The sequence below is a fragment of the Microcaecilia unicolor genome, chromosome 10 (genome assembly GCF_901765095.1).
Source record: "Microcaecilia unicolor chromosome 10, aMicUni1.1, whole genome shotgun sequence".
Classification (NCBI taxonomy): Eukaryota; Metazoa; Chordata; class Amphibia; order Gymnophiona; family Siphonopidae; genus Microcaecilia; species Microcaecilia unicolor.
This window is the reverse complement of record NC_044040.1, coordinates 184,823,606-184,850,293: the sequence shown is the minus strand read 5'-3', so window position 1 is coordinate 184,850,293 and position 26,688 is coordinate 184,823,606. Positions and strand designations below refer to the sequence as shown.

Below are 26,688 nucleotides of genomic sequence, written 5' to 3'. Positions count from 1 at the left end.
GTTGCATAGGTGTGTTGATGTTAGGGTGAGATATATAGTAACAAAGGTAATTCATTTTTATTGGTGGGGGCTGTTCGGTATCTGTCACATAGTTCTTATTGGGAAATTTCTTGCACTGAGGCATAGTAATTTAACAACGTACCAAAACCACTTTTCTGTGTTCAGTATGGGGAAGAGGCCATGCCCTTGAAATTACCCTGTGATATGGGCCACCTGTATCTCATCCTGTATTTTGGAGGGAAATATAAACAGACATGTATAATCAGGAATAAGCTGTTATGGCGTTTGGGAATTCAAAGCCAGGGCACAGGCTGCTGAGAGCCCTGTGAGGCTCAGGCTGCAGGAATTAGGGAGGGCTATTGCTTCTCCAGTGGTGGACTGGCAGTGCTGTTTCCCCTAGGCCTAACCTAAGGAAGAGGAGCGTGGAAGAAGCTGACAGACCTGATGAGGGGGAAAGAAGTTAGCTAAGGAGAGAATTGGGTGAAGAAAGGTTCTATGTATGGGGGGGGGCATGGGGAAGATTAGCTGAGAGAGGGGAGAAAGGAGAATATTAAAGGAATGATGATCTAAGGAAGGAGGACAGTGTGTATATGTGGATAGGGTGAAGTGTTCTTCAACCTTATGGTCGGGGCTTCTGGATTTCATGTATTTTCATTTAGCAATCTGCAGAGCCCAAGAGGAAGTGCAGGTAGAACCAATTCTTTTTTCAACTGCTAATGTTTGTAACTAACAATTATGAACACTGTTTCATTGCTGCAGGAAATCAGCGCTGTCTGAAGCTCAGAGCTACCCTCGGACACCAAAAACTTTAAAAATTTGCATTTTTCAGTAAGTAGAGGAGTGTGGTAGCCGTGTTAGTCCACTCTTAAGGTTATCAATAGAAATCAAACAAAATAAAACATGGAAAAGAAAATAAGATGATACCTTTTTTATTGGACATAACTTAATACATTTCTTGATTAGCTTTCGAAGGTTGCCCTTCTTCCTCAGATCGGAAATTTTTCAGTAAGAACTTTTCTCTATAAGTTTAAATTAATTACAACTCAGAGACTGTGGTCTTGTATTAATGTAGTGCACAAAATGTTGCAGAATGTCATTTATTTATTTATTTTGCACAGAATTCCACCAAGAGTACGTTTGCTGAAACCATAGGTCTCCATAATGAAATCAGTCACTTGGTTAAATAAAAGGCTGATTTGAATGGCCAAGTTTTCAAGGTCTTCTTAAGGAAGAGAACGTTCTTTTCAAAAATACAAGGGCATGGAATTTCATAGGCGGTGGTTGTAAGCAGCATGCAAGTCGCTCAAAGCCGCAGATGGACTAACCCTGAATATTCAGTGTCAGGGCATGTGTGGCTCCTGACACTGAATATCCTGGCGTGTGCACTCTGACCTGGAAGTAAACCAGGCACTGGCCAATATTCAGATTGTTGCCTAGTTAATTGAACCATAAAGCTAAGCTTTTTGCTGTCCTAACTTTATGTGCGTACTTAGCTGGTTAGTGGACCAAATATCGCTGTTAACTGACTAAGTTGCAGTTCCACCCCTAACCTAGCTGGTTAGGGGATGCTGGTTAGGGGATGGCCGGTTGGTGCTATTTACTGGCACTACCTGCCGAATATTGGTGGCAGGCCAGTCCAGCCCTTCCGGTTAAACCCCTTTTACTATCAGGCCCTGACACATGTCCCGTGACCAAACATTTTTCCAAACCTTAAAGCTGAGTGACTTGAGAAAAATGTTGGCACACTGAATGAAGGAACCATTTGATAGTGCAGCACTGGCGTCCATAAGGAAGATATTTTGAAACAGGGATTCTTGTTGGATGTTTGAGAACAGTCGGTAAAGAGCGAGGAAACACAAGTTGAAGTTAAGTTTCGCTCCTGTCTTATTCTTTTTCATTTTTTGGTGCCGGGGTATTTGTAATATTTTGAACTATTACTTATTTTTGTATAAACTTTAATTTGTAGGGTTCCTTAGGGGAGGATGCATATGGATTTTCATTAAGGTTTTTTCACGCTTAGTTTTGAATTTATTGCTTAAGTGTAATAACTAATATATAAAACATTTTTTGGAAGGGTCACACAAAGAGTTTTGATGATGTATAGAGCTTGGTAGTGAGCCGTTGTTACGGCTAGACTCACTGAAAAATTTAGCTCGACTGTGGTAACAGCCTATACTGAATTCTCCTCGTGTCTCCCTTTTCTTATCCAAATTGTCTTATCGGTTTATCCTAATGTGCGCAATTCCTTTTTGGATCTCCCTATATATCCCATTTATAGGGATTGACCACTTTTTGTGGTTATTTAATAGTGTCTCTCCCCAGGGATTCTGTGGTTAGTAGTATTTTCCAACAGGACACTGTATCTTTATCAGTACTATGCATGTTCTTCAAATGCCCTTTTGCTTTACCCCACAGGTGCTTCATTTTGATGGTGAACAATCTTTCCCGCAATGACTTACTGGAGTTTGGATAAGAGATGTTATCTCCGGTATTGCAGACACTTTTTAGCAGACAACAGTGCATTTCATGGTAAGACGTACATACATACGTTTGTGTGAGTGTGTGTATAATATACATAAGTACATAAGTATTGCCATACTGGGAAAGACCAAAGGTCCATCAAGCCCAGCATCCTGTTTCCAACAGTGGCCAATCCAGGTCACAAATACCTGGCAAGATCCCAAAAAAGTACAAAACATTTTATACTGCTTATCCCAGAAATAGTGGATTTTCTCCAAGTGCATTTAATAATGGTCTATGGACTTTTCCTTTAGGAAGCCGTCCAAACATTTTTTGAACTCTGCTAAGCTAACCGCCTTTACCACATTCTCTGGCAATGAATTCCAGAGTTTAATTACACGTTGAGTTAAGAAAAATTTTCTCCGATTTGTTTTAAATTTTACTACATTGTAGCTTCATCGCATGCCCCCTAGTCCTAGTATTTTTGGAAAGCGTAAACAGACGCTTCACATCTACCTGTTCAACTCTACTCATTATTTTATAGTCCTCTATCATATCTCCCCTCAGCCGCCTTTTCTCCAAGCTGAAGAGCCCTAGCCGCTTTAGCCTTTCCTCACAGGGAAGTCGTCCCATTCCCTTTATCATTTTTGTCGCCCTTCTCTGAACCTTTTCTAATTCCACTATATCTTTTTTGAGATGCGGCGACCAGAATTGAACATTCAAGGTGTATTCGCATGCATCCTCATTTTTGTTTTTCATTCCTTTCCTAATAATACCTAACATTCTATTTGCTTTCTTAGCTGCAGCAGCACACTTAGCAGAAGGTTTCAAAATATCATCAACGACGACATCTAGATCCCTTTCTTGGTCCGTGACTCCTAATGTGGAACCTTGCATGACGTAGCTATAATTCGGGTTCCTCTTTCCCACATGCATCACTTTACACTTGCTCACATTAAACGTCATCTGCCATTTTAGACGCCCAGTCTCGTAAGGTCCTCTTGTAATTTTTCACAATCCTCCCGCGATTTGAATAACTTTGTGTCATCAGCAAATTTAATTACCTCACTAGTTACTCCCATCTCTAGGTCATTTATAAATATGTTAAAAAGCAGCGGTCCCAGCACAGACCCCTGGGTAACCCCACTAACTACCCTTCTCCATTCAGAATACTGACCATTTAACCCTACTCTCTGTTTTCTATCTTTTAACCAGTTTTTAATCCACAATAGAACATTACCTCCTATCCCATGTATCTTGCAATACAAGTGCTCACTGGTGTGTATGTAGACTGTAATTTTTTCATAGAAAAGTAACAATAACTTTGTAAATTAACAGGGGCAGTACTTCAACAAAACTAAAATGTGTGTCATTTTTGTGGAAGTGCTGGTTCAAGATGTAAAGTATAGCAAAAATGCTTCTGCTGTTAGATTTGAAGATCTTTTAACTTTATTTCTATGTCAAGAGAGGCTGAGTGATACTTAAAACACATAGGTGCATTTTGCATATTTAAACTTAAGATGGATTTAATTTTTTGCTAAATAGTGGAAAAAGGTGGTCTAAGTGTGCGCTTGCACAGGTTTTTCTCTCACGCTAGGGTCATTTCTATTATAGCCATAAAATGGTATTTTCCTATTTTTTTGTATTAATGGCCATGCGTTAATGTCATTAGTGCACAGCCATAAAAAAATTAGCATGTGTGCACTTACTGCTAACCGTTGTGTTGGCGGTAAGGGCTTATGCACTATGCTAATCAGCACACAGTAATGTAGCTGTGCTGATTAGCACAGGCACTCCCATTCTCCGCCCCCAGAAAAGCCCCTCAAAAAAAAAATTTTAGTGCATAGTTAGCATGTGCACATTTGGCACTTACCACAGGACGCCCGAGCATATCTAGCAGTATGCCATTTTAAGCAGCGTTAGGCGCATGTTATCACCTAATGCATTTTAGTAAAAGGGCCTCTTAGACACTTATAAAATCTGGGGTCCTTTTACGAAGCTGCGGCAAAAGGGGGCCTGCACTGGCTTCGACGTGTGTTTTTGACTTATGCCGAGGTCCCCTTTTTACTGCAGTGGGTAAAAGGCAGATCTTTTGTGGGGTTTTTTTTTCAAGAAATGACTGTGCGGCAAGTGAAGCACTTTCCGCGCAGTCATTTCCAGGGGGGGGGAGCACTTACCACCTCTCACTGAAGTGGCGATAAGGACTTCCGTGGCAACTGGGCAGTCCTCTTAGGTCCTGCATCCACTTTTTAAAATCGCAGCTCCTTACTGCACCTGCAGCCTCGTACAACTTGGACCCTGACTCCTCCACCTCCGGCGCCATCTTGGGCCTGCTGGAGTTTGCTGATCGCAGTTTACCGCCGTCTTTTTTTTTTTTTTTTTTTTTTGTGCTGCGAGGAAGTTGCTTTCACCTGCTCTACCTTTCGTCGTGAAGCCAATATAAGCGGAGCACCTACCTGGTGGGTGCAGAGAGGAAATATAGCTCAATTTTATCGACAGCCCTTGCAGAGCTTCAGCCCCGAGCTGCCATCGGCTAGTGCTGACTTCACTTCCTCCTTTGTTTTCTTTCTCTGTGTGGCTATTGCAGTACCCCAGAGTGCTGCCAGATCAGTTGAGAAAATCTGACCTGGAGTTGTCAGAAGAAAAGTAGAGTGTGTACTTTGGGTAAGCTACAAAACAGCCGGAGGAGCTGTCAGTGAAGTGAGAAAAACAATTAAACCCTGGAGGCTGTATATGTTTGGTCTTCATAATGCCACAGACTGGAGAGTGGCTGACAAGCTGTGAGTTTGATTAACGCACAGGGTGTACCTGGTTAAGAGAAAACACAGCATGTGGAAGCAGGGTAATTAATTGAGGAAGCTGCTTCTCAAGCATGAGCTGTTTAGTGAGAGTGAAAGTTGAAACTACAAACTGTTGCCACTGAGCTAGTGGAACAGAAGGGAAGGGGGGTGGGGGAAGAGCTGATCCACAGTAGTGGTTGGAGCCACAGCTGGAGCTGTTTATCCTGAGGAAAGGCCGGCTCCTGAAGGCACAACAGTCCAAAGGAAGTGAGAGACTTCAAACTGTGGCCAAACACAAAAACTGCTGCCAGAAAAGCTGCACAGGAGAAGTGGAAAACCCGGAGCAGAATAGCTGTTTGTGCCAAGGTTTCTGTACACACAGCTGGGAGGTCAGTGGACTCCATGATGGGAATTGGAGACCAGGAGTGGCAACAGGCCTTGATAGCTCTGCAGCAGTGCCCTGCAGACAGGGCTAATTTCTGTCCCTGGGAATAGAATGCGCTTGCGGGAAGGGAAAGCCAATGCAAAGAGAAAAGTAAAAAGGGTTTAGTTGATAAGGACTGTACTGGGGGAAGACGGCAAAAGGAGTATCCAAGAGGGAGCAAGTTAAGTGACCTACCAAAAGTCAAAGGGCTTTCAGGAGGTTATGTACTCATATCAAAATCTAGCTAGTGAGTTGGAGGAAGCCAACATCTGGATTAAAATGCCTGAATGCAGCAACCGCTATGTATGTGGGGCCATTACAGGAGGACAAGGAGTCCCTCCAACAGCAACTGGTAGAGGTTAAGGTCCAGTTGCAAGGTCAAACAGAAAAGTGGAATGAAGAATAGGCCAGGCTGCAGGACCTGGCAAGAGAGAAAGGAGAGCTGATGGGAGCGCTCACACAGCATGCCGGGAAGTATGTGCAAGAATTAAAGTCTAACCACACTGCTATAGAAGTGGAACAGAAAGGGTTATGGGAAACCATTGAACAGAAGACGGAGGTGATAAGGCAGTTGAGTGCCAAGTCCCTAGGAAGGTGCCCTGCTGGATGAGCTCCAAGCCTTGGAAATCTCCTTAAGCTACAGAGAGGAGCAACTGGAGAAAGAGAGAGAGAGAGAGAGAGAGAGAGAGAGAGAGAGAGAGAGAGAGAGAGTGGTCACAGAGAGTTGCACGGGGACTGGAATCTTACCCATCCCCATCCATCCCCGCAAAAATGTAACCCATCCCAACCCGTCCCCACCCGTCCCCGTAAGAATTTAACCCATCCCCACCCGTCCCCGCAAGAATTTCACACATCCCCACCCATCACTGTAAGAATTTAATGGTTCATAAAAGAAAATTCCAGTCAGCTCCCTCAGTCTCTCTCTGGATTTGAGCCACAGCACTGTAGGCAAGGAAGGAATGGAAGCGGAAACTTGGAACACTCTGGTGTGCACATGTAAGATTTGTCTCTGATTTACTGGCACTGTGTGCTGAGAGGTCACCACATGCACGCGCCAGTAGGTCAGGTGACATCTGATGCTCATGCCTGTGTCAGAGCTGAGGTCTGCTCATCAGCCCGGGAGCAAAGAGGATTAATTGTAACCTATTAAGTGACAGCAAATAAAAACCAGAATGGTCCATTCAGCCTGCCCAATAGTCACACTCATTATCAATTCATGATTAAATCAATGAGTGTGATATTATATACTTGATTATGGTCTTTCTTTTGTGTTTCTGGAACATAGACCATAGAAGTCTATCTGGCCCTAGCCTTATGTTCCAACTGCTGGAGTTGTCGTTGAAGCCCACTCCAGTCTATGCGTCTTCTCATTTGTGGGACACAGATCGTAAAAATCTGTCCAGAACTGTCCTTATGTTTCAGCTACTGAAGTTGCCGTCTAAGCCTTTTCCAGCCCATCCTAAACCAGACTTCCATAAATTAGACACAGACCATACAAGTCTGCCCAGTATTGGCCCTAGTTAATCACAGCTAGAGTCGCCATCTAAGCATTACTTCACACATCCACACACATGCAGACATTTAAGGTTAGGTTTTTTATAACTTCCATTTTCTAATTAGAGATCCTCTGTGTTCATCCCATGCCTTTTTGAATTCCATCATCATTTGTGTCTCTACCACCGCCTTGATGGAAATTTTTCCACACTTGTGCTGTTAAAGCAAGGAGGAAGAGGAGGAGGAGGAGACAGCACTCAAAGAACTTGGTACTTGGTAGATGAGAGGCTGGTGCAGGTGTAGCTTACACTTCCATGGGAACCCCGCAGAACTGCTTCCGTCCCCGCGGGAACCCCACAGAACTGCTTCCGTCCCTGCGTTCCCGTGCAGCTCTCTATCACAGAGCCAGAATGCATGACTGAAGGACCAATTGAAAACTTAAGACCCAGAAAGTCCTGTCTCAAGTCAGTGACAGAGAACAGGAGGTCACAGAGTGGAGAAGCTATCTGAAGCATAAGACAGAGTAGGCTACCTGTATGGAGTCCTCAGTTGACACACTGCAGAAGCAAACAGAAGGGCTGCTGGCTGAACTGAAGGAGCAAGAAGAGCTCATCCAGGTTGCAGAGGAACAACTAGAGAATGCCTTGGCTGAAGTTAGCCAGTCATGTGATCAGTGTAGGTGACTGGAACTTCAGGTGGAAAAGCTGCACTGCAAGGAAGCTCAGCTTAAAGGAGAGTACCATGTGCAACAAGCATTCAGAACTTAATTTGAACTAGTGGCTGAAACGATTGGGTTGTTGACCGTAGGTTCCAAAGGTTATTGCCAATGAAAACCTTGAGGGGACATCCATAGGCACACAGATGAAAATGTGAATGGCTCCAGTTGTGCAAGAATGAAAGAAGACGTAATCTGCAGGTTGCAAGAATGAAAGAAGAAGTAATCTGCAGGTTGCAGGAACTGCAGGGACAGTTGGAGAGGAGCATCCCAGCTGTCATATCCCTAACCAAATTTGTAATTGCTATCTGAGTGATTACCAGTTTCTAGTAGTGCCTATACAGAGGTCCTACAAACTATTTGAGGAGCATTTCTGGGGAACTTGTTTGCCTCCAACCTGGATAATTTAGACCTAGGATGGGTGCTCACACATTGATATCCAAAACTTCCAACCCCTCTCCACATCATAGATGGAAGCATCCCGCCTGCTGAAATTTATTCCTCTTGAGCTAGTTTGATTTTATGAGCCCACAGGGAGTGAAGCATGCCTTGGTACTTTAATAACTAGCTATTCAACAATAGGGAATTTATTCAAAACCAGAGTCAGTTTAAACACATGGCTACATAAGACTCCAGAACATATGAAAAACCTTTTTTTTATTGACAATAAATGTCAATCAACCATACTAAACAACATAAAATACACTCTTACTTCACTCAAACATATGCATGCTCCAGCCATCCATCAATATTCATAATAATAGTGCACCATGCTATACACATCTCACAAGGTGTTACAACTTGTTATCAATAGATACATTGTGAACATAGCAACTTAGAACTTGTCGTCTTGATCAAAGAGTCCACCATTAACGCTGGTTCTATAAATTTGAACCTGCGTATGTTCTATATCAGTTGTCCTGTATTTGACTAAAGCGAGCTTAATGCAATGTTGCACCATATACATATACTATATGGATATTCTTCAGGCTACAGTAATGTTCCAAATTGATGAAAACTATCGCTGAGAATATCCAAACCCCAAAATTGGGTTGGCTGGGGACATGCGTCCGTGCTTGTAAACATCAAACCGCCGGTTCCCCGATGCTGATCGGCATTTCGTTCTCCTTCCTCAGGAGGAACCAAAGCTGTAACAATATTATTGCACATCAACCACTACATATTCATCTTTAATTTAATTAAATATTATAAATCAGCATATTAAAGTGTGCTTACAAATAATCCTATATCAGGCTGCATGCCTACGTGGTAGTCGGCCGGGCTTCCGCCCGAGAATCGCACCACCGGAAACTATTGTGCGCCGGCCTAAGTTCTAAGTTGCTATGTTCACAATGTATCTATTGATAACAAGTTGTAACACCTTGTGAGATGTGTATAGCGTGGTGCACTATTATTATGAATATTGATGGATGGCTGGAGCATGCATATGTTTGAGTGAAGTAAGAGTGTATTTTATGTTGTTTTGTATGGTTGATTGACATTTATTGTCAATAAAAAAAAAAGGTTTTTCATATGTTCTGGAGTCTTATGTAGCCAGGACTTTAATAACTAGGCCATCCACTGTGGTAGTGAATTTTCTTTTTGGTTGTATAAGAAAGAAATAAGATACACAAATTTTCAGGAGTTGACCATTGCATCTGTGCATGGAGGTGTTTCCATTATAATTTGTAGCCAGTATCTGATACTGCAGCAGCTTTCATCTTTGTGAGGGTATGGTCTTTGGAAGAGTGTGACATTGAAGGAAATTGACTTTGTCAATGCTTTTGGTTACAGCGTGGCAAGGGTGCCTGGTGAAATTGTCTGCAAGATTATTGCTACCTGGATGATAGATGATTTTGTAATTGTAGTTTTTGCAACAAGTATCCGGCTCTTAATTTGAACTAGTGGCTGAAACGATTGAGTTGTTGACCATAGGTTCCAAAGGTTATGGTCAATGAAAACGCTGAAGGGACATCTATAGGCACACAGACGAAAATGTGAATAGCTCCAAATTATAGAGCATCTCTCTTAATTGAAGAGTACTGCTGCTCAGATGATGAAAGACTTTTGCTGGCATAGTCAATGGAATAAATGTGGCCAGACTTGTCAATGTGAGAACTATTAGGCCAACTGGGCCAGAATCTGGAAAAGATCAGTATTTTTCTTGAAATCAAAGTAGGCCATTAGCCTGGTCAGAGATTTGGTGTAGTGAGATCATCTGGATGTCTCTGTGATCACTCTCCATATAAAAATATGAAAAAGTGACTGGTTTGTTGCAATATTTTGCTGTATAAGATATATATGCAATCTTCTCAAATGACCACTAGGTGGTGCCAAGTTACTTCTTTTGTCAGCATTTAAAGGAACAGTTAGTTTTATTTACAGAAGTAGTTCCTCCTTAGCAATTTATCTTTTGTCTCCAAATGTTCATAAGTTCCATACCTATTCCTAGTGTCAGGTTCTCAGGTTCAGAGCCCACGGGGCCGGGCTCTGGAGCAAACGTGAGCCCTTGGGCTGCTGCCGAGGAGCGACAGCAGCAGGCAAAACTCACCAACCAACACTGGGTAAGCATACCGGCAGGGACTGCAGGCACTGCCCAGCGAACCGGAACACATGGACTGGAATCCCCCGGACTGGAGGACACAGGACTGGAACACTGGACTGCAGTCCCTCGGACTGGAACACACTGGACTGGAGCACACTGGACTGGTCCGCACAGCTTCACCTGCGCTTTGCCACTACCCCCCCCCCCCCCCAAGGGTTGAGCCCTTGGGTTCGAGTGGCTGGCAGGACTTACTGGATACCGGATGACACAGGGACCAGGACTGGAAACAGAAGTACTCCTAAACCTAAACTGATCTAAGTGCTCCCAAGCCCTAACCCAGCAGGAGTGTTCCTAACAGAAAACTGACAAAAGGACTTCCTAAGCCCTATACTAAACAGGAGCTCCTAAGCCCTGCTCAACAAAGGGACTTCCTAAGCCCTAAACTAACAGAGCAGGGAACTAAATACACAAGCTAACACAGGTGCTACTAAGCACCAAGCTACAAGCAGAGCTCTACAACTCTAAACTAACTAAGGTGCTCCTATGCACCAAACAACCAGAAGAGCTCCTAGCACTAAAAGGGAAGACAGGGGAGCCACAAGGAAAAAGCAAGGAAGCTCATAAGCCAAAAGTGCTTCTAAAGCACCAAACACCAACAGCAAAGACTGCAATGCTCCCAATAGCACAAACACCAGAAGCAGTTCTAACAGCAAACTCTGCAGTGTTCCTAACAACACCAAACCCTGAAGTACTTCTATCAGCAACAGAGCTTCCAAAGCCCTACACACAGCAATGCTTCCAAAACCAAGAGGGAAAAGCAGGAAAACTAAACACACAGTCACCAGTGCACACTGCACTAACACTAACCTGGCCCTTAGCAAAAGCAAGTAGGGAAACTAGACACAAAGTCAGAAGTGCACACTGCACCACCCTACCCAAAGCAAACACCACCCTTGCAAAGGCCCTGAAGGAAACAACACCACTTCCTTATCAAGGCCCTCCCTGATGATGTCATACTCCCTAGACCTAGGCAAAAGCACACTGACCCAGAGAGGCCCAACCCACACCAATGCAGCACCATGAAGCACTTGAAGCCAGTACACCCAAAGAGAGGTAGAGCAACTCAGGGCACACCCACAGCTGCAGTGAAGTGAGACAATTAGAGACATGCTGCTGGAAGCTGCCAGCACAGAGAGAGAGAGCCAGCTCAGACAGGACAGACAAACGAACCAAATGCCAGCTAAAAAGCTGACTACCAGGAAAAGGTAAGTTTGAGAGGGGTAATGACCACAATCATAACACCTAGCTTACATGGAATAATGAAGGCAGATAAAGACCATATGGACTATCCATGCTGCTTATTCATGCTGTCTACTATCCTTTTCCCGTACAGCATCCATTCCCAACCCAGTCCTTGGGGAATACCTAGTCCTATCAGGTTTTCAGGATATCCACAATGAATATGCATGTGAGAGATTTGCATGCACTGCCTCAGTTGCAGGCAAATCTAACTCATGAATGTTCATTGTGGATATGCTGAAAATCCAATGGGACTAGGTGTGTTTTGAAGACTGGGTTTATTTATTTATGGCATTTATATCCCACATTATTCCCGCCCATGGACAGGCTCAATGTGGCGTACAATAGTCTATTAAACAACATTAATACAAAATACAGGAATTAGCGTCAGAGAAGGGAAAGAGGAACAACAGGAGTGAGAGGGAGAGAGGGGAAGGTGACAATTTGTCGATGTGGCTGCTGTGGCTCAGAGGGATGTAACACCAGGAGGGCCCACAGCATATGCTCTACCAAAAAGGGAAGGTCTTGAGCCGCTTCTTAAAGGTCGAGTGATCTGGGGTGAATTTGACCACTTGGGGCAGTCCGTTCCAGGATTGAGTGCTAAGATAAGAAAAAGAGGAAGCATAGACAGTCTTATATTTGAGGCCACTGAGAGCTGGATAGTGGAGATTGAGATACGTGCGAGCTGACTTGCGGGAGTTCCTGGGCGGCAAGTTAATGAGAGTGTCCATGTAAGCAGGAGCATCTCCATAGATGATTTTGTGCACCACTGCGCAGATCTTGAAAACGATACGGTCCTTCACAGGTTGGGAATGGCTGCCTTAGAGATCCTATGTACTTGTCCATCTTTCTTGAATTCAGATACATTGATTATTTTATATCTATGCTGCTTTAATTGATTGCCTCAGTCCACTGAGTAATGAATTTCCTGTAAGATACTGGTAATCCAGGTACAGAAATAGAGGTTCTATATAATACAGTTGCTTGTGTTTGGTATCAAAGTATATTTCTTACAACATTTTTTTCTGGCATCACTGAATACTGATGCCTCTTAGCAGTATATTTCTTATAACATTTTTTTCTCGTGTCACTGAATACTTGATGTCTCTAAGCAGCCATTTATTTTAAACATTTGCATGCCACCAGACCTCTTTTTTTCTCAGTGGCATACAAAAAAAAACATTAGAAGTAATATAGCCAGTAAATAAAACATGAGAGTCCAAATCAAATCATAATATCTGTAGAAGAATGGCATGTGCAACAGAGCAGCAAGAGTTTTGAGTGAAATGGTTTTATCAAACTGATATTGTTATTCAAAGTATTTGAATAGTATTGGAGTGCAGGGAATCTCCAGGCAGATGGGCTGTAAAGATGTTGTTGAAACAATTTTGAAGAGATTGATGATGCTACTGATAAGAAGCTGGGTGTTAGTAAGAAGACAGCAAGGAGAACTCCAGAGGACATTTCACATGTACAGGAAACGCTCATTCACAGTTCTGGAAAATCTGTATGACAGCTTTCGCAATGAGTGAAGTAGAACTGATTCTATACAAAGTTAAAATGAAATAATCACTTAGCAAGACTTATAAATAAATAAAACAAAACACAAATGAATCAACTTTTTTTCTGATCCTTTCTGATGGATAGACGTAGAGTTATTGAAAACCTCTGGTTCCTAATGAAGCACAGTTCTACCTCTAGAGATCTGTGAATAAGCAGAATATTTGTATCTGGGCATCAGAAAACCCCCATAAAATTATGGAGACACATGTGTCCAAAGCAATGCATGGTGTGGTGTACTATTTTAACTCTACAAATATTGGATCAATCTTTTATAGTTATACAACGAATTTTGATCAATATCTCAAAGCCCATTCAACAGCAATTTACTATGTTCACTCCGGGCAAGGAAATTGATTTTGTGGAAACATTTTTCTAGCAAGACGGTGCATGATCACATTTGACTAGTGCAGTTCTGAATTTTCTGAATGAGCATTTTCATGAAAGGGTCATCCACCATATTGTCCTCATCCAAATCTGTGTGATGGCTTTATGTGAGGGGTTCCTTAAAAATCATGATTTTAAAAGCCTTGTTTCTGGTATTTACATGCGTAAATACTGTTGCTACATGTGTGTATATCACATACACGTGTAAAATCCTTCTTTAGAAAACTGGTGTTTAAATGTGTGGACTAGATTCTATATATCGTGCCTAAACGTTTTGTGCCGAAATGAAATTCGCCTAAGCACATTCTATAAAGTATGCCTTAATTTAGGCATACTTTATAGAATAAGCCTACATTTTGGCGCGCTATATAGAATACGCCATGCAGTCATGACAGCGCCTAACTCTAGGTGCGGCCATTTACGCCAAGTAAAATTTGGTGTAAATACCAGCACCTAAGTTAGGTGCAGAGCAGGTGTATTCTATAACCCTGCATATAGTTTTCGGAATGCCCATAGCCATGCCCCCTTTTCAGCAGTACACATTGGAATTTACGCACACCGCTTTGCAGAATACACTTAGTGGGTAGTGTGTGTAAATTCTAATTAATGCCAGTTAGTGCTGATAATTGCGTAACATCTAGTTATCTTCACTGATTAGCTTGTTAACTAATTAAGTTATGCACATTGTTATGGAATGCGCTTTGATTTCCTGCACAGAAATCTCGGCACGATATATAGAATTCGGGGGGTATTTGTAAATTGCAAGGGGGCATGGTTTGGGCATAATATGGGCGGGGCTTAGGTGGGACTAAAATCTACACATATAGAGGGAATTAAATGATACTCAAAATTCAGCCCAAAGAAAAGAAAACCAAACACTCCCACAAAACCTTATGGAAAATGGTGGTAATGATCAGAGCAGATGAACCAGGATGAATATAAGCAAATCCTTTTATTGAAAACACACAATATCAATAATAGAAAAAAAAAAAAACAACTCTTGATTGAAGGTGGACTCAACGATAGAGGAAACAACGATTGAAGATGGAGGCCATGTTTCAGCTAAGAAGCCTTCATCAGGAGTCCTCATTAAGGGGTCCTTTTACAAAGGCGCACTGAAAAATGACTTGCGGTAGTGTAGGTATGGGATTTGGGCATGCACAAAATCATTTTTCAGCACACCTGTAAAAAAAGGTCTCTTTCCCACCCCCCCCCCCCCACCTGAAAATGGCCGTACGACAGAATCAAAATTTCTGTGTGTCCATTTTGATTCTCAGATCTTACTGCCAGCCATAGACCTAGCGGTAAAAAATTTTGGCGGTAACGACCTACGTACATCAGATGCCACTTGGTGAGCGTCCGCTACGCGTGCCATAAAATAAATATATATTTTCAGATGCGCGTATTGGACGCATGCCAAAAATGAAATTACCGCAAGATCCACGTGGTAGTCGGGCGGTAAGTCCATTTTGGCGTGCATTGGGCGTGTGTAGACACTTATGCGGCTTAGTAAAAAGGGCCTTATTGACAAGTATAAATACAAAACATCATCATTTATATGTACAGATATTAAGACAGCTGACTAAAAGGATAGATGAACAAGAAAATGTGATGATTATAAAGACACAGATGCTGATGATTTTACACAGTAATATGTGAAAACGTGGTCAGACGTGTGCTAATAAATATGTGTGCTGATTTTGTGAAAAGGACTAATGAGTGACCGTGCAAAGCCAAAAGAAAATGTAAAAAGGATGATGCTCTGAAATTATATGAAATTATAAAAATCAATGTTCCTGTGTGAAATCACGCATGCAGTGTCAAACAACTATATAGTGAAAAAACTTTGCAGCTGAGAAGAGGCTTCATACCAATTCCATTACAAATAATCCACATTCAAAAATAGCACAATATACAGATTGCCTAAGGGGACATGTGGAATAAACTTAAATTAATAAAGTTACTAAAATTACCGGCATAAACTGGACACATGAATTATATAACAGTTTTATCACAACAGTCTGCTGGCCATCCCATGGAAAATTTTAGATTGGGGTAATTGACCACTGGATTGGTAGTCTTCAGAGAGGAAGTCTGCTTGTTTGGCCTTAAGACTGAAGAGTTGCCACAGATTTGACATTCTTGCATCAGTTCTTGAAGATATTCAAACAGAATTTGCCATCAGATGAAAAATTGTTAGAACAACAACAGACGATGATTCCAACTTTGTGAAGCCTTCTGTGTAACAGCATGACAATGGTAATGAAGACAAAGATGCAAGTGATGAATTAGACTGTACTACTTCAAATGTAGATAAAGACAATGATGATGATAAAGTATTCTTCGCTATATGGAAGTCAAGTGTTTCAGACAGAGATTCCCTTGATCAATATCTGCAGACACAGTCAAAAGACATCAGTAATATTGCAGCCTGACATTATTTGAAGGAACTATTTTTTTTTTATCAGGCTGAACAATCCACTTCCTGCTAGTTCAGTTGTTGAACACCTTTTTAGCTGTGCTGTTTCAATAATAGCTTGCAAGCACACTCCCATGATTGACAGACATTTTCAAAATGTAGTTTTCCTAAAAGCAAAGTGGATTGAATTGTAGAGCAATAAAGTTGTTGGGATAAAAATGTTAACAATAATTGTATTCATTGTAGTTATGGTACTTTAACTTTTACTCATAAAGTATTAGGCAATAATTTTTTTACTTAAGTAAATTTTTAAATGTGTTCTTTACTGTACTTTTACTTTATATTTAAAAAAACTACATTTACTTTTACTTAAGTATTTGACCAACAGTACGTTCAATTAAAGAAATCTATTACATACACAAATGTACAAATCCTCTAATCTTAACAGGAGAAAACAAACTCTATGAAAATCATCTAACTTTCTAAAAGGAGTTAGTAAAATATATAGTTAGTTTGTAAGTGTCCCTTTAATTGTGGAAAAACCACAATTAATAAAGGGACACCAACACCCTTTATTAGTTGGAGTAAGAAGGTAAGAGCGTTTTTTAATCTCATTCGCTTTTTCTCATTTAATATGAGTTTTTTGCGTCTGGGGTTTTTTTCTCTCTTCCTCCTTCTTGGGGAACCAATGATATTAACCTACTCCTGAGATAACAAGGATATAGTGAATACATTGGTATTTTTCTTGTTTGGAGGTTTGAGGTTCCAATTGTTTTGTATTATATTTAAAGTGGAGGTTTTTCCACAATTAAAGGGACACTTACAAACTAACTATATATTTTACAAACTCCTTTTAGAAAGTTAGATACACAAATGTACATCATGGATAACCAACTAGTAGAATTAGCAGCATGAGAAAAGGCACCCACTAAATGTCAATGCTTGTTGAACTGGTCCAAGATAAAACACCTGAAGCTTTCAACTGAAATTCTTTCCCACCTCATCTGACTGCCCATTTGGACTGTGCCAACTTTTTCAAGTGAAAAATTCTACGCTTACCAATCCATTATATACAAAGTGGAAAGCTCTTGTTTATAATTTTTATCCCAACTTTATTATCAACTCCATTTACTTTTAAAGCTTTAGAAAACAGTGTTAAACATGCACTGGGCACTTTTAACAGGTTTTGAGTATTATCAACTGCAGGAGAGAATACTAGTGTGAAGTTCTGATCTCCCCTAAAAACTGGAGAAAATTCCTACATCAACTGATGACAGCATATTCCTTATCAGTGAAATGCAGTCTGACCCAATGTGGCAGTGTACATATGCATTCCTATTTCTATGTTTTGTCTAAAATGGGTCTGCTCACGTGCATGAGTAACTTATATAGGAATGAAGTACTGAAGGAAGACATTATAGTAGCTGTGTAAAGTACAGGTGAAGAAACTGTCTGCAGTTGCCCAAAAGTTTAGTTGATGTCTGCAAATGATTTTGAAAGCAGAGGCATCACACATTGACAGTATTTATACAAATTAAAACTCTCATTCCTTTTACAATTTGTGACAGTAGAAGCAGTGCTCTGAGTAATGCACTTCAACAAATTTGAGTAATTACAATGAAAGGATTGTTCTGTGAAACTACCTGATTTCTTTCCCTTTCAAAATTTACTACAATGCAAGCATGCTCTAAAGTGCATCCACGATATTGAAAACTGTATCATAGTTGCATTTCCAGTAAGATAGTCATAGTTTCTACTTAAACCAAGGAATTGTATGTTTAACTCTCCTTAAGTAGTTGAACTTCTAAGTATCTTTTCCACATGAAGTGTATTTGCCAAATGCTCTGGAAAGATTTGGGGGTACAAAAGACATGTTACCCAATTTTTGTTTAATGTAACAAGCAGGGGCGTAGCTACATGGGGGCATGGGCCCCCACAGATTACGCCCTGGCCCCCCTCTACATTTGACCTGTGCCGCCGCCGCATCAGGCACCTTGTTTGCTGGCGGGGGTCCCCAAACCCTGCCAGCCGAAGAGTCTTCTTCAGCGCCGGCCGACTCTGGCGCCTTCGTTGTGTGATCATCTGTTTCTGACGCCTTATGTCCTGCACCGTGCATGTAGCCCCATGCAGGACGTAAGGCGTCAGAAACAGAAGATCACACAATGAAGGCGCCGGAGTTGACCAGCGCTGAAGAAGACTCTTCGGCTGGCAGGGATTGGGGACCCCCACCAGCAAACAAGGTACCTGATGCGGTGGCGGGGGAGGCGGCTAAACAGTGCCCCCCCCACCACCTCGGGCTCTGGCCCCCCCTCCCGCTGAGGTCTGGCTACGTCATAAAATGTGGAGCTACTTCTAGACGAGGGGTTCTCCACCCAGTCCTCGGGACACAACCTTGGTAGTCAGGTTTTCAGGATACCCACAATGAATATACATGAGTTAGATATGCATGATAATGGAAATAGTACATACAGATTTATCTTATGCATATTCATTATGGGCATCCTGAAAACCTGACTAGCCAGGTATGTCCCGAGGACTGGATTGAGAACCCGTGTTGTAGACAATAGGTTTACAGTTACCTTGTCACTATTGTTTTCCTTATCTAGTAATTTGGGTGCTTTTCCCAGTTTGTAATTTTTCCACTGGAGGGCAGTATATGATTAAATGTAGTGAATTGTTCTCTTGCTATCAAAATAGGTTTTAAAAATACTTTGAAGCACAAAACAGTATTGTATTTTAAGTATTAACAAATATGTATTGTGGACTAGGTTTTGTGCTGTGCTATTTTTGAATTCAGAATGTGTGTTGAAAATCAGACCTGTGTCTTGCATGCTTACTCCATCTTTGTATCCTAAAGCTCAGGCTAACCTAGCTGCTTAGGAAACAGACTTGATCCAGTCATCAGCTCTACATACTGATTATGTGATTAAATGACACAGAAACTATTTTAAAATGCCCTTATTTGTCTGTTGAAAAAAACGCACAAATAATTGCAACAAAGCTATAACGTTTAACAGAGAGAGAGAGAGAGAGAGAGAGAACGTAACCTTAGGGCACTTAACCTTCCTTCCCTCTGAGCCCCACCCTTCTAACTCAGGACCTGCTTTGGCAGTTTAGTGCCACCTGTTTTCAGGCAGCTAAATTGCGTCCTCTTAGCTCCACCTACTGTAAGGTGACTAACCTGCATCTTCAGTAAAGGAGTGTTCCTACCACTATACACGGATGCATGTTCCACCATGTATATTGGTATTTCAGAACATACACCTTTATGTTGCCTTACTGACCCTGTTGATATTTTAGATGTTTGTGGTTCTAAAATGGATGTTCCTACCCTACGTAGCCAGCGCATAAATGTCCATTTTTTGGATGTATTTAGAACAGGCTCTAGGACATCAGATTCTGTTCTAAAATACTATCGGAACTTGGCATATCCCAACCTGGATGCCTAAATTCCAATTTACTTGTTCTTGTTATGTTTGGGGGTAATGAGCCCTTGGGCACAGTTGTAGGCCCGACTGCGGCAGACAGGTCACCTCTAAGTCCAAAGCAAAGGAGATAAAGCAGGGACTCAGCTAGGTAAGACTGGAACTGAGGTTTAGGCAAGGCAGAAACTCGGGAACAAGCAAGGCTGGAACACAGGAACTAACGAAGCTGGAGCTCGGGAACTAGCAAGGCTGGAACCCTGGAACTAGCGAGACTGGACCACAGGAACTAGTGAGGCTGGAACTCCAAGTTGCAAAGGCATGGGAAGAGGGTCTGGGCTTTGTGAAATACACCGAGACCCTTGACATCATCATGGATGCACCCCTGGAGATTCCCAGTGCTAGCCCGATAAACTAAGGGCTGCAGCACACATGCCCTAGGAGGGCAGTGCTCACCTGACAGGAGGCAAACTGCCGTCCCACAGCGGCCCTGACGGGAGCTGGGAGCATCAGATGGAACAAGTCACGGTAAGACCGTGACATAGTAACATAGTAAATGACGGCAGAAAAAGACCTGCATGGTCCATCCAGTCTGCCCAACAAGATAAACTCATATGTGCTACTTTTTGTGTATACCCTACTTTGATTTGTACCTGTCCTCTTCAGGGCACAGACCGTATAAGTCTGCCCAGCACTATCCCCGCCTCCCGCCACCGGCTCTGCCACCCAATCTCGGCTAAGCTCCTTAGGATCCATTCCTTCTGAACAGGATTCCTTTATGTTTATCCCATGCGTGTTTGAATTCTGTTACCATTTTCATTTCCACCACCTCCCGCGGGAGGGCATTCCAAGCATCCACTACTCTCTTCGTGAAAAAATACTTCCTGACATTTTTCTTGAGTCTGCCCCCCTTCAATCTCATTTCATGTCCTCTCGTTCTACTGCCTTTGCACCTCCGGAAAAGGTTCGTTTGCGGATTAATACTTTTCAAATATTTGAACATCTGTATCATATCACCCCTGTTTCTCCTTTCTTCCAGAGTATACATGTTCAGGTCATCAAGTCTCTCCTCATACGTCTTGTAACGCAAATCCCTTACCATTCTCGTAGCTTTTCTTTGCACCTTCAATTCTTTTTACATCCTTCGCAAGGTACGGCCTCCAAAACTGAACACAATACTCTAGGTGGGGCCTCACCAACGACTTATACAGGGGCATCAACACCTCCTTTCTTCTGCTGGTCACACCTCTCTCTATACAGCCTAACAACCTTCTAGCTACGGCCACCGCCTTGTCACACTGTTTCGTCGCCTTCAGATCCTCGGATACTATCACCCCAAGATCCCTCTCCCCGTCCGTACCTATCAGATTCTCCCCGCCTAACACATACATCTCCCGAGGATTTCTATTCCCTAAGTGCATCACTTTGCATTTCTTCGCATTGAATTTTAATTGCCAAACTGTAGACCATTCTTCTAGCTTCCTCAGATCCTTTTTCATGTTTTCCACTCCCTCCCGGGTGTCCACTCTGTTACAGATCTTAGTATCATCCGCAAATAGGCAAACTTTACCTTCTAACCCTTCGGCAATGTCACTCACAAATATATTGAACAGAATCGGTCCCAGCACCGATCCCTGAGGCACACCACTACTCACCTTTCCCTCCTCCGAGCGAATTCCATTCACCACCACCCTCTGGCTTCTGTCCGTCAACCAGTTCCTAATCCAGTTCACCACTTCAGGTCCTATCTTCAGCCCCTCCAGTTTATTTAAGAGCCTCCTGTGGGGAACCGTGTCAAAAGCTTTGCTGAAATCTAAGTAGATTACGTCCATAGCTCATCCCTGATTCAATTCTCCTGTCACCCAATCAAAGAACTCAATGAGATTCGTTTGGCACGATTTCCCTTTGGTAAAAACCATGTTGTCTCGGATCTTGCAACTTATTGGCTTCCAGGAAATTCACTATCCTTTCCTTCAGCATCGCTTCCATTACTTTTCCAATAATCAAAATGAGGCTTACCGGCCTGTAGTTTCCAGCTTCTTCCCTATCACCACTCTTGTGAAGAGGGACCACCTCCGCCGTTCTCCAATCCCTCGGAACCTTTCCTGTCTGCAAGGATATGTTAAACAAATCTTTAAGAGGACCCGCCAGAACCTCTCTGAGCTCCCTCAATATCCTGGGGTGGATCCCATCCGGTCCCATGGCTTTATCCACCTTTAGCTTTTCAAGCTGTTCATACACACTCTCTTCTGTGAACGGTGCTCTATCCACTTCAATCTCATTTGTACCTTTTGCAGTCCATCGCGGTCCTTCTCCAGGATTTTCTTCTGTGAAAACAGAACAAAAGTATCTATTTAGCAAATTTACTTTTTCTTCATCATTATCCACATAGCGGTTCACAGTATCTTTTAGTCTCACAATTCCCTTTTTAGTCATTCTCCTTTCACTTATACACCTGAAGAAATTTTTGTCACCCCTCCTTACATTTCTAGCCATTTGTTCTTCCGCTTGCGCTTTCGCCAGACGTATCTCTCTCTTGGCTTCTTTCAGTTTCATCCTGTATTCCTCCTCGTGTTCCTTTTCTTTAGTTTTTGTGTATTTCTGGAACGCCAACTCTTTAGCCTTTATTTTCTCAGCCACTTGCTTGGAGAACCATATCGGTTTCCTTTTTCTCTTGCTTTTATTTACTTTCCTTACATAAAGGTTCGTGGCCCTATTTATAGCTTCTTTCAGCCTGGACCACTGTCCTTCCACTTCTCGTATTTCCTCCCAGCCCATCATCTCCTTCCTCAGGTATTCCCCCATTTTACTAAAGTCAGCACGCTTGAAATCCAGAACTTTGAGTTTTGAGTGGCCGCTCTCCACTTTAGCTGTAATATCAAACCAAACCGTTTGATGGTCACTGCTGCCCAGGTGGGCATCCACTCGGATATTTGACACGCTATCCCATTTGTGAGCACCAGATCCAGTGTTGCTCCCTCCCTCCCTCGTGGGTTCCGTCACCAATTGTGACAGTCCTTTCTAAAATTCTGCACTATATGTGTATAACAAAACCAGTGATGAGTTTATTTTTCTTTATATCTGACTAGAGATTATACTAATATTGGGTAATTGCTGAAGATGACATATTGGGCTAGATTCAGTAAATGGTGCTCAAAAATCGGCACAAAAAAAAAAAAAAAAGATGCTCAATGCTATTCTGTAATGGGCCTTCAAAGATGAGCAGCCATTATAGAATACTAGTAAAAGAGGCCCGTTTCTGGAGCAAATGAAACAGGCGCTAGCAAGGTTTTCTTCCCCCAACACTCCCCCTTCTCCCTCCCTCCCTCCCTACCGACCCCTTCGTCGTTCTGACGCCATTGCTCCGCACCTCCTGAACGCACCGTACGCCATTGCTCCGCCCTCGGTGTGTGACGCCATTGCTCTGCCCTCGACGTCATCACATTTGACGCGAGGGCGGGACCCCGAGGCAGTGATTTCGGTGGCTTCACCACCACCAACCCTTCGAACCCGTTTTGATGACGGAAATGACGTCAGTGTCCTCAGAACGTTGAGGGTGAGTTTTATTATATAAGATGATTGAATGCCAAGACGTTCACTTACAGAAACCAGATGCAATTCCCGGCAAGCAATTTGGGCGCACATCCCTGGTTTGCTATAACATTTTGCGCAAATTTAAGCAATGCTCCCATCCTCCCATGGCCATGCCCTCTTTTGGGTGCATGTTGTCATATAATAGAGCGTAGCAAGATGTACCCGCAAATTCAAATTGGTGCCAGTTAGCACCCAATTATAGGCACTAATTAGCCAATTTAACCCCCCCCCCCCTCTTTGTACAAAGCCGTGGTAGTTGCTGCTGCTCGTCAGTGCCAACACAGCTCATTCACATTGAATGGGCTGTGTCGGCATCTCTATCGGCATTGCAGCACCAGCAACCGTTAGCATGGCTTTGTAAAATAGGGGGGTGTTAAATATTGGAGCCCAAAATTGGGAGGCATATATAAAATCCGGGGAATAATGCAGTTTTTTTCTTTCAATAGGGTGGAGTGACAATTTTAATAATTGAGTAGGTTTTTTTAGCTGCCTCCTCTTTTGCCCCTTGTCTCTTATGGTTATATCACTGGTTTAATTTTCTGGGATTTTTCTCGTTTTTTTTTTTTTTTGGGGGGGGGGGGAGTATTTACACTATTTTTTTTTACAGAACCCTTTAGTTTTTTTTTTTTTAATACATTTCTATTGTTCTTCACTTCCACAGTATATTTTTCCTTCTTCAGTTTTTTCCATACTGAATCCGTGTCTCTGCCCACTTACTGCCTGACATAGAATGTTAATTCAGGTGTAGAAGATTTTCCTTCATTTCAGCCCTGCAGGGTCACGATTGAAATTCATGGTCTGACTAGTAATGTAGTGACACTGTTCTGCCTTTTTTTCTTTTTTTTTGCCATAGTGTATTCCATACAACATTCACATTCCATTTAGCTTAGTTTGCTGCCAGTTTTCATTAATTTTTTCTCAACATACTTTAAAATGTCAGATTTGGTTACATCTTTTAACTCCTGAACTGGTCCTTAAGTGTTAAAATACAAAGCAAAAGCATAATGCAATAGTTGGGCTTTATTCAGGTGTGTACTGTAAACACCTTTTCCATTTCTTGCTAAAATTTGACCTACAGTCCCCATGTATTAATGAGAGCCCAGGCTCTGCACGCCACAGATGCACACAGAGTGCTCTCCATGAAAGAAGCAGTGTCTCAGCCAGCCCCCAGACGCCCATGGGAGAATGGATGTGAATGCTGCAGCTAGAAGATAATAGCCTAGGCCCTGGAATTATGTGGGAAACATGGCCTACAGAGGCTGAGCTGTCTATTCTAGATAAAAAGGCAGTTTTCTTTTAATGATTGGACTTTGCCAGCTACAGGAATCTAAATGTGCAACATCTCTCTTGCATTTTGCACAGTAGGGAAAGAAATACATTTCTGTTTCTCTGGTATTGTTCTACATGCAGAGCCCAACCTCTTAAGGTTTCTGGTCCAGTCTGCACATTTCTGTTTCTAATATGTGGTCATTTATTTTCTATTTGGTAAGATTGTATCCATATTTTTGGTTGTGTGTCAAGCATGGGCGTAGACTGGGGGGGCGAGGGGGGCATTGCCCCACCCCCAAACTCTTCCTACCGGTAGTTGCGGGTGCGCCAGTAGTAAAAGCACCAAACAGGCAGCTCCGACTCCGTCCTTCGCTTCCCTGCCCTCTCAGCGTCCCGCCTTCCTCTGATGTCGTTTCCTTTCGGGCGGAACGCTGAGGGCAGGGAAGCGAAGGACGGAGTCGGTGCTTGTTTCCTGTTTGGTGCTTTTACTACCGCACCAGGTGTTTGCGTTTGCCGCTCTGCTCTTCGCGCCAGTGAGCGCCAGTCCAGCCAGTCCACACAACAAGGAAGGACGAAGGGGAAGGCGCCGCGAAGCCATCTTCTGGTAAATCAATGTTTCCATATCATCATGCTGATCAATCCATAGACTGGTGGGTTGTGTCCATCTACCAGCAGGTGGAGATAGAGAGCAAACTTTTGCCTCCCTATATGTGGTCATGTGCTGCCGGAAACTCCTCAGTATGTTCTCTATCTCAGCAGGTGGTGGTCACACACAGCAGCAGCTCTGGCTAGGCCTCCAAGCCTAATTTTTAGGTTTTGTTGAGTGCCTGGGGTTGAGGGCTCTTCTTGAGCAAGTGCAAACCTGGTGGCGCCAGGTCCCTCCTTTTCTCCCCCCTCCCGCTGGCTCCGTTTAAAAAAAAAAAAAAAAATTTTGAACGTCCTTAAAGGCGTTTATTTCGACGTTTATTTAAACGTTTATTGCAGCTTCTCACTGGGACACCAGGTCGTTACAGCTCGGAGCGGACAGCAGGTAATTTTTACCTTTTATAGCGGGCAGGGGGTTCCCCGATTGGTCTCCACGTGGCCTATGGCGTTGGAGGGCGAGGGCGCAAAGAGTCGCTCCCCGGATCGCGTGTGCGCTTCCAGAGGGGATGCGGGGGTCTTAAAGTCTGATTCGCCCTTGTTGGGTGACAGTTTCGTGACCGATGAGTGTCCCGGTCCTTCCTCCGGTGTGGCGGTTTTTTCCCGCCATAAACGCCCATCCCCCGCGGCTCGCCTCCGCCATATTGGCCGGCCACGCGGCCCGGACGGCTTCTTCTTGGGCCGCCCTTGAGGTGGGAGACATTGATGCCATGAACGCCCTTAATTTGGGCGACGGCACAAAAGCGGCTAAAGTTAAGCGCCGTTCTTCCCGCACGGCTCCTTCGCGGAGTGTCGCGCCGGACGCCATCTTGGATGCGCAGCATGTCTCTCCCCCGCTCTTGCGAGCGCCGGTTGAGGGTGCGTCTAGGGCTGTAGCCCAGGCTGCGGAAGTGCACAGTATGCGGGTTTTCTCCCCCGAGTTTGTTTTGCTGCTGCATCAGGCCTTCCTTATGCAAAATGCTGCCCCTGCTCCCTCGTCTGGTAAAGAGGTTGAGGCCCCCGGAGGTAAACGCCCTCGGGTTGATTCCCAGGCCTTGGAGGACTTTGTCTCCTCCGATGTAGATGAGGGCAGTGTATCTGAGTTCTCCCAACGGTCCTTTGCGGATTCCTTGGAGGAGACGGATCCCCGCTCGGATGGAGCGGATGACCCCTCTGCAGCGTGGCTCTTTAGCTCAGAGGATTTGCCCAACCTGTTAATGCAGGCCATGGGCATTTTGAAGATTTCCTCTCCGGAGGACGTCTCTCCCTCAGCCCCTGTTGGCTCTGCCATTACGCTGGGGACGAAGCGCCCGCATAGAACCTTCCACGTGCATGATGCCATGCACACCTTAATTTCGGCTCAGTGGGATGTCCCGGAAGCGAGCCTTAAAGTGGTTAGGGCTATGTCCCGCCTCTATCCTTTGCCTGAAAGTGAACGTGAGGCCTATCTGTGGCCTACCGTGGTTTCTTTAATCACTGCGGTGACTAAGAAAACGGCGTTGCCGGTGGAAGGTGGCACGGCTCTATAGGACGCCCAAGACAGAAGATTGGAGGCGGCCTTAAGGTCGTCCTTTGAGGCGGCTGCTTTAAGTTTGCAGGCCTCAGTTTGCGGCTCCTATGTGGCCAGGGCGTGCCTGACTATGGTGCAGCGGGCTTCCCCCTCGGATCATTCCTTGAGGGCTGATTGGCCGGCCCTGGA

At 43.4% G+C, this 26,688-nt stretch overlaps 1 protein-coding gene across 1 annotated transcript in view; it reads left to right on the top strand.

Moving 5' to 3' along the window:
* Nucleotides 1-2,450: 2,450 nt before the first annotated feature.
* The window catches only part of PLCH1 (phospholipase C eta 1), a 184,753-nt gene continuing 160,515 nt past the window's right edge, over nucleotides 2,451-26,688 (top strand). The window contains exon 1 of the mRNA XM_030217030.1: nucleotides 2,451-2,529. Coding sequence (XP_030072890.1) covers nucleotides 2,451-2,529 — 79 coding nt within the window. The remainder of the gene's footprint in view (nucleotides 2,530-26,688) is intronic.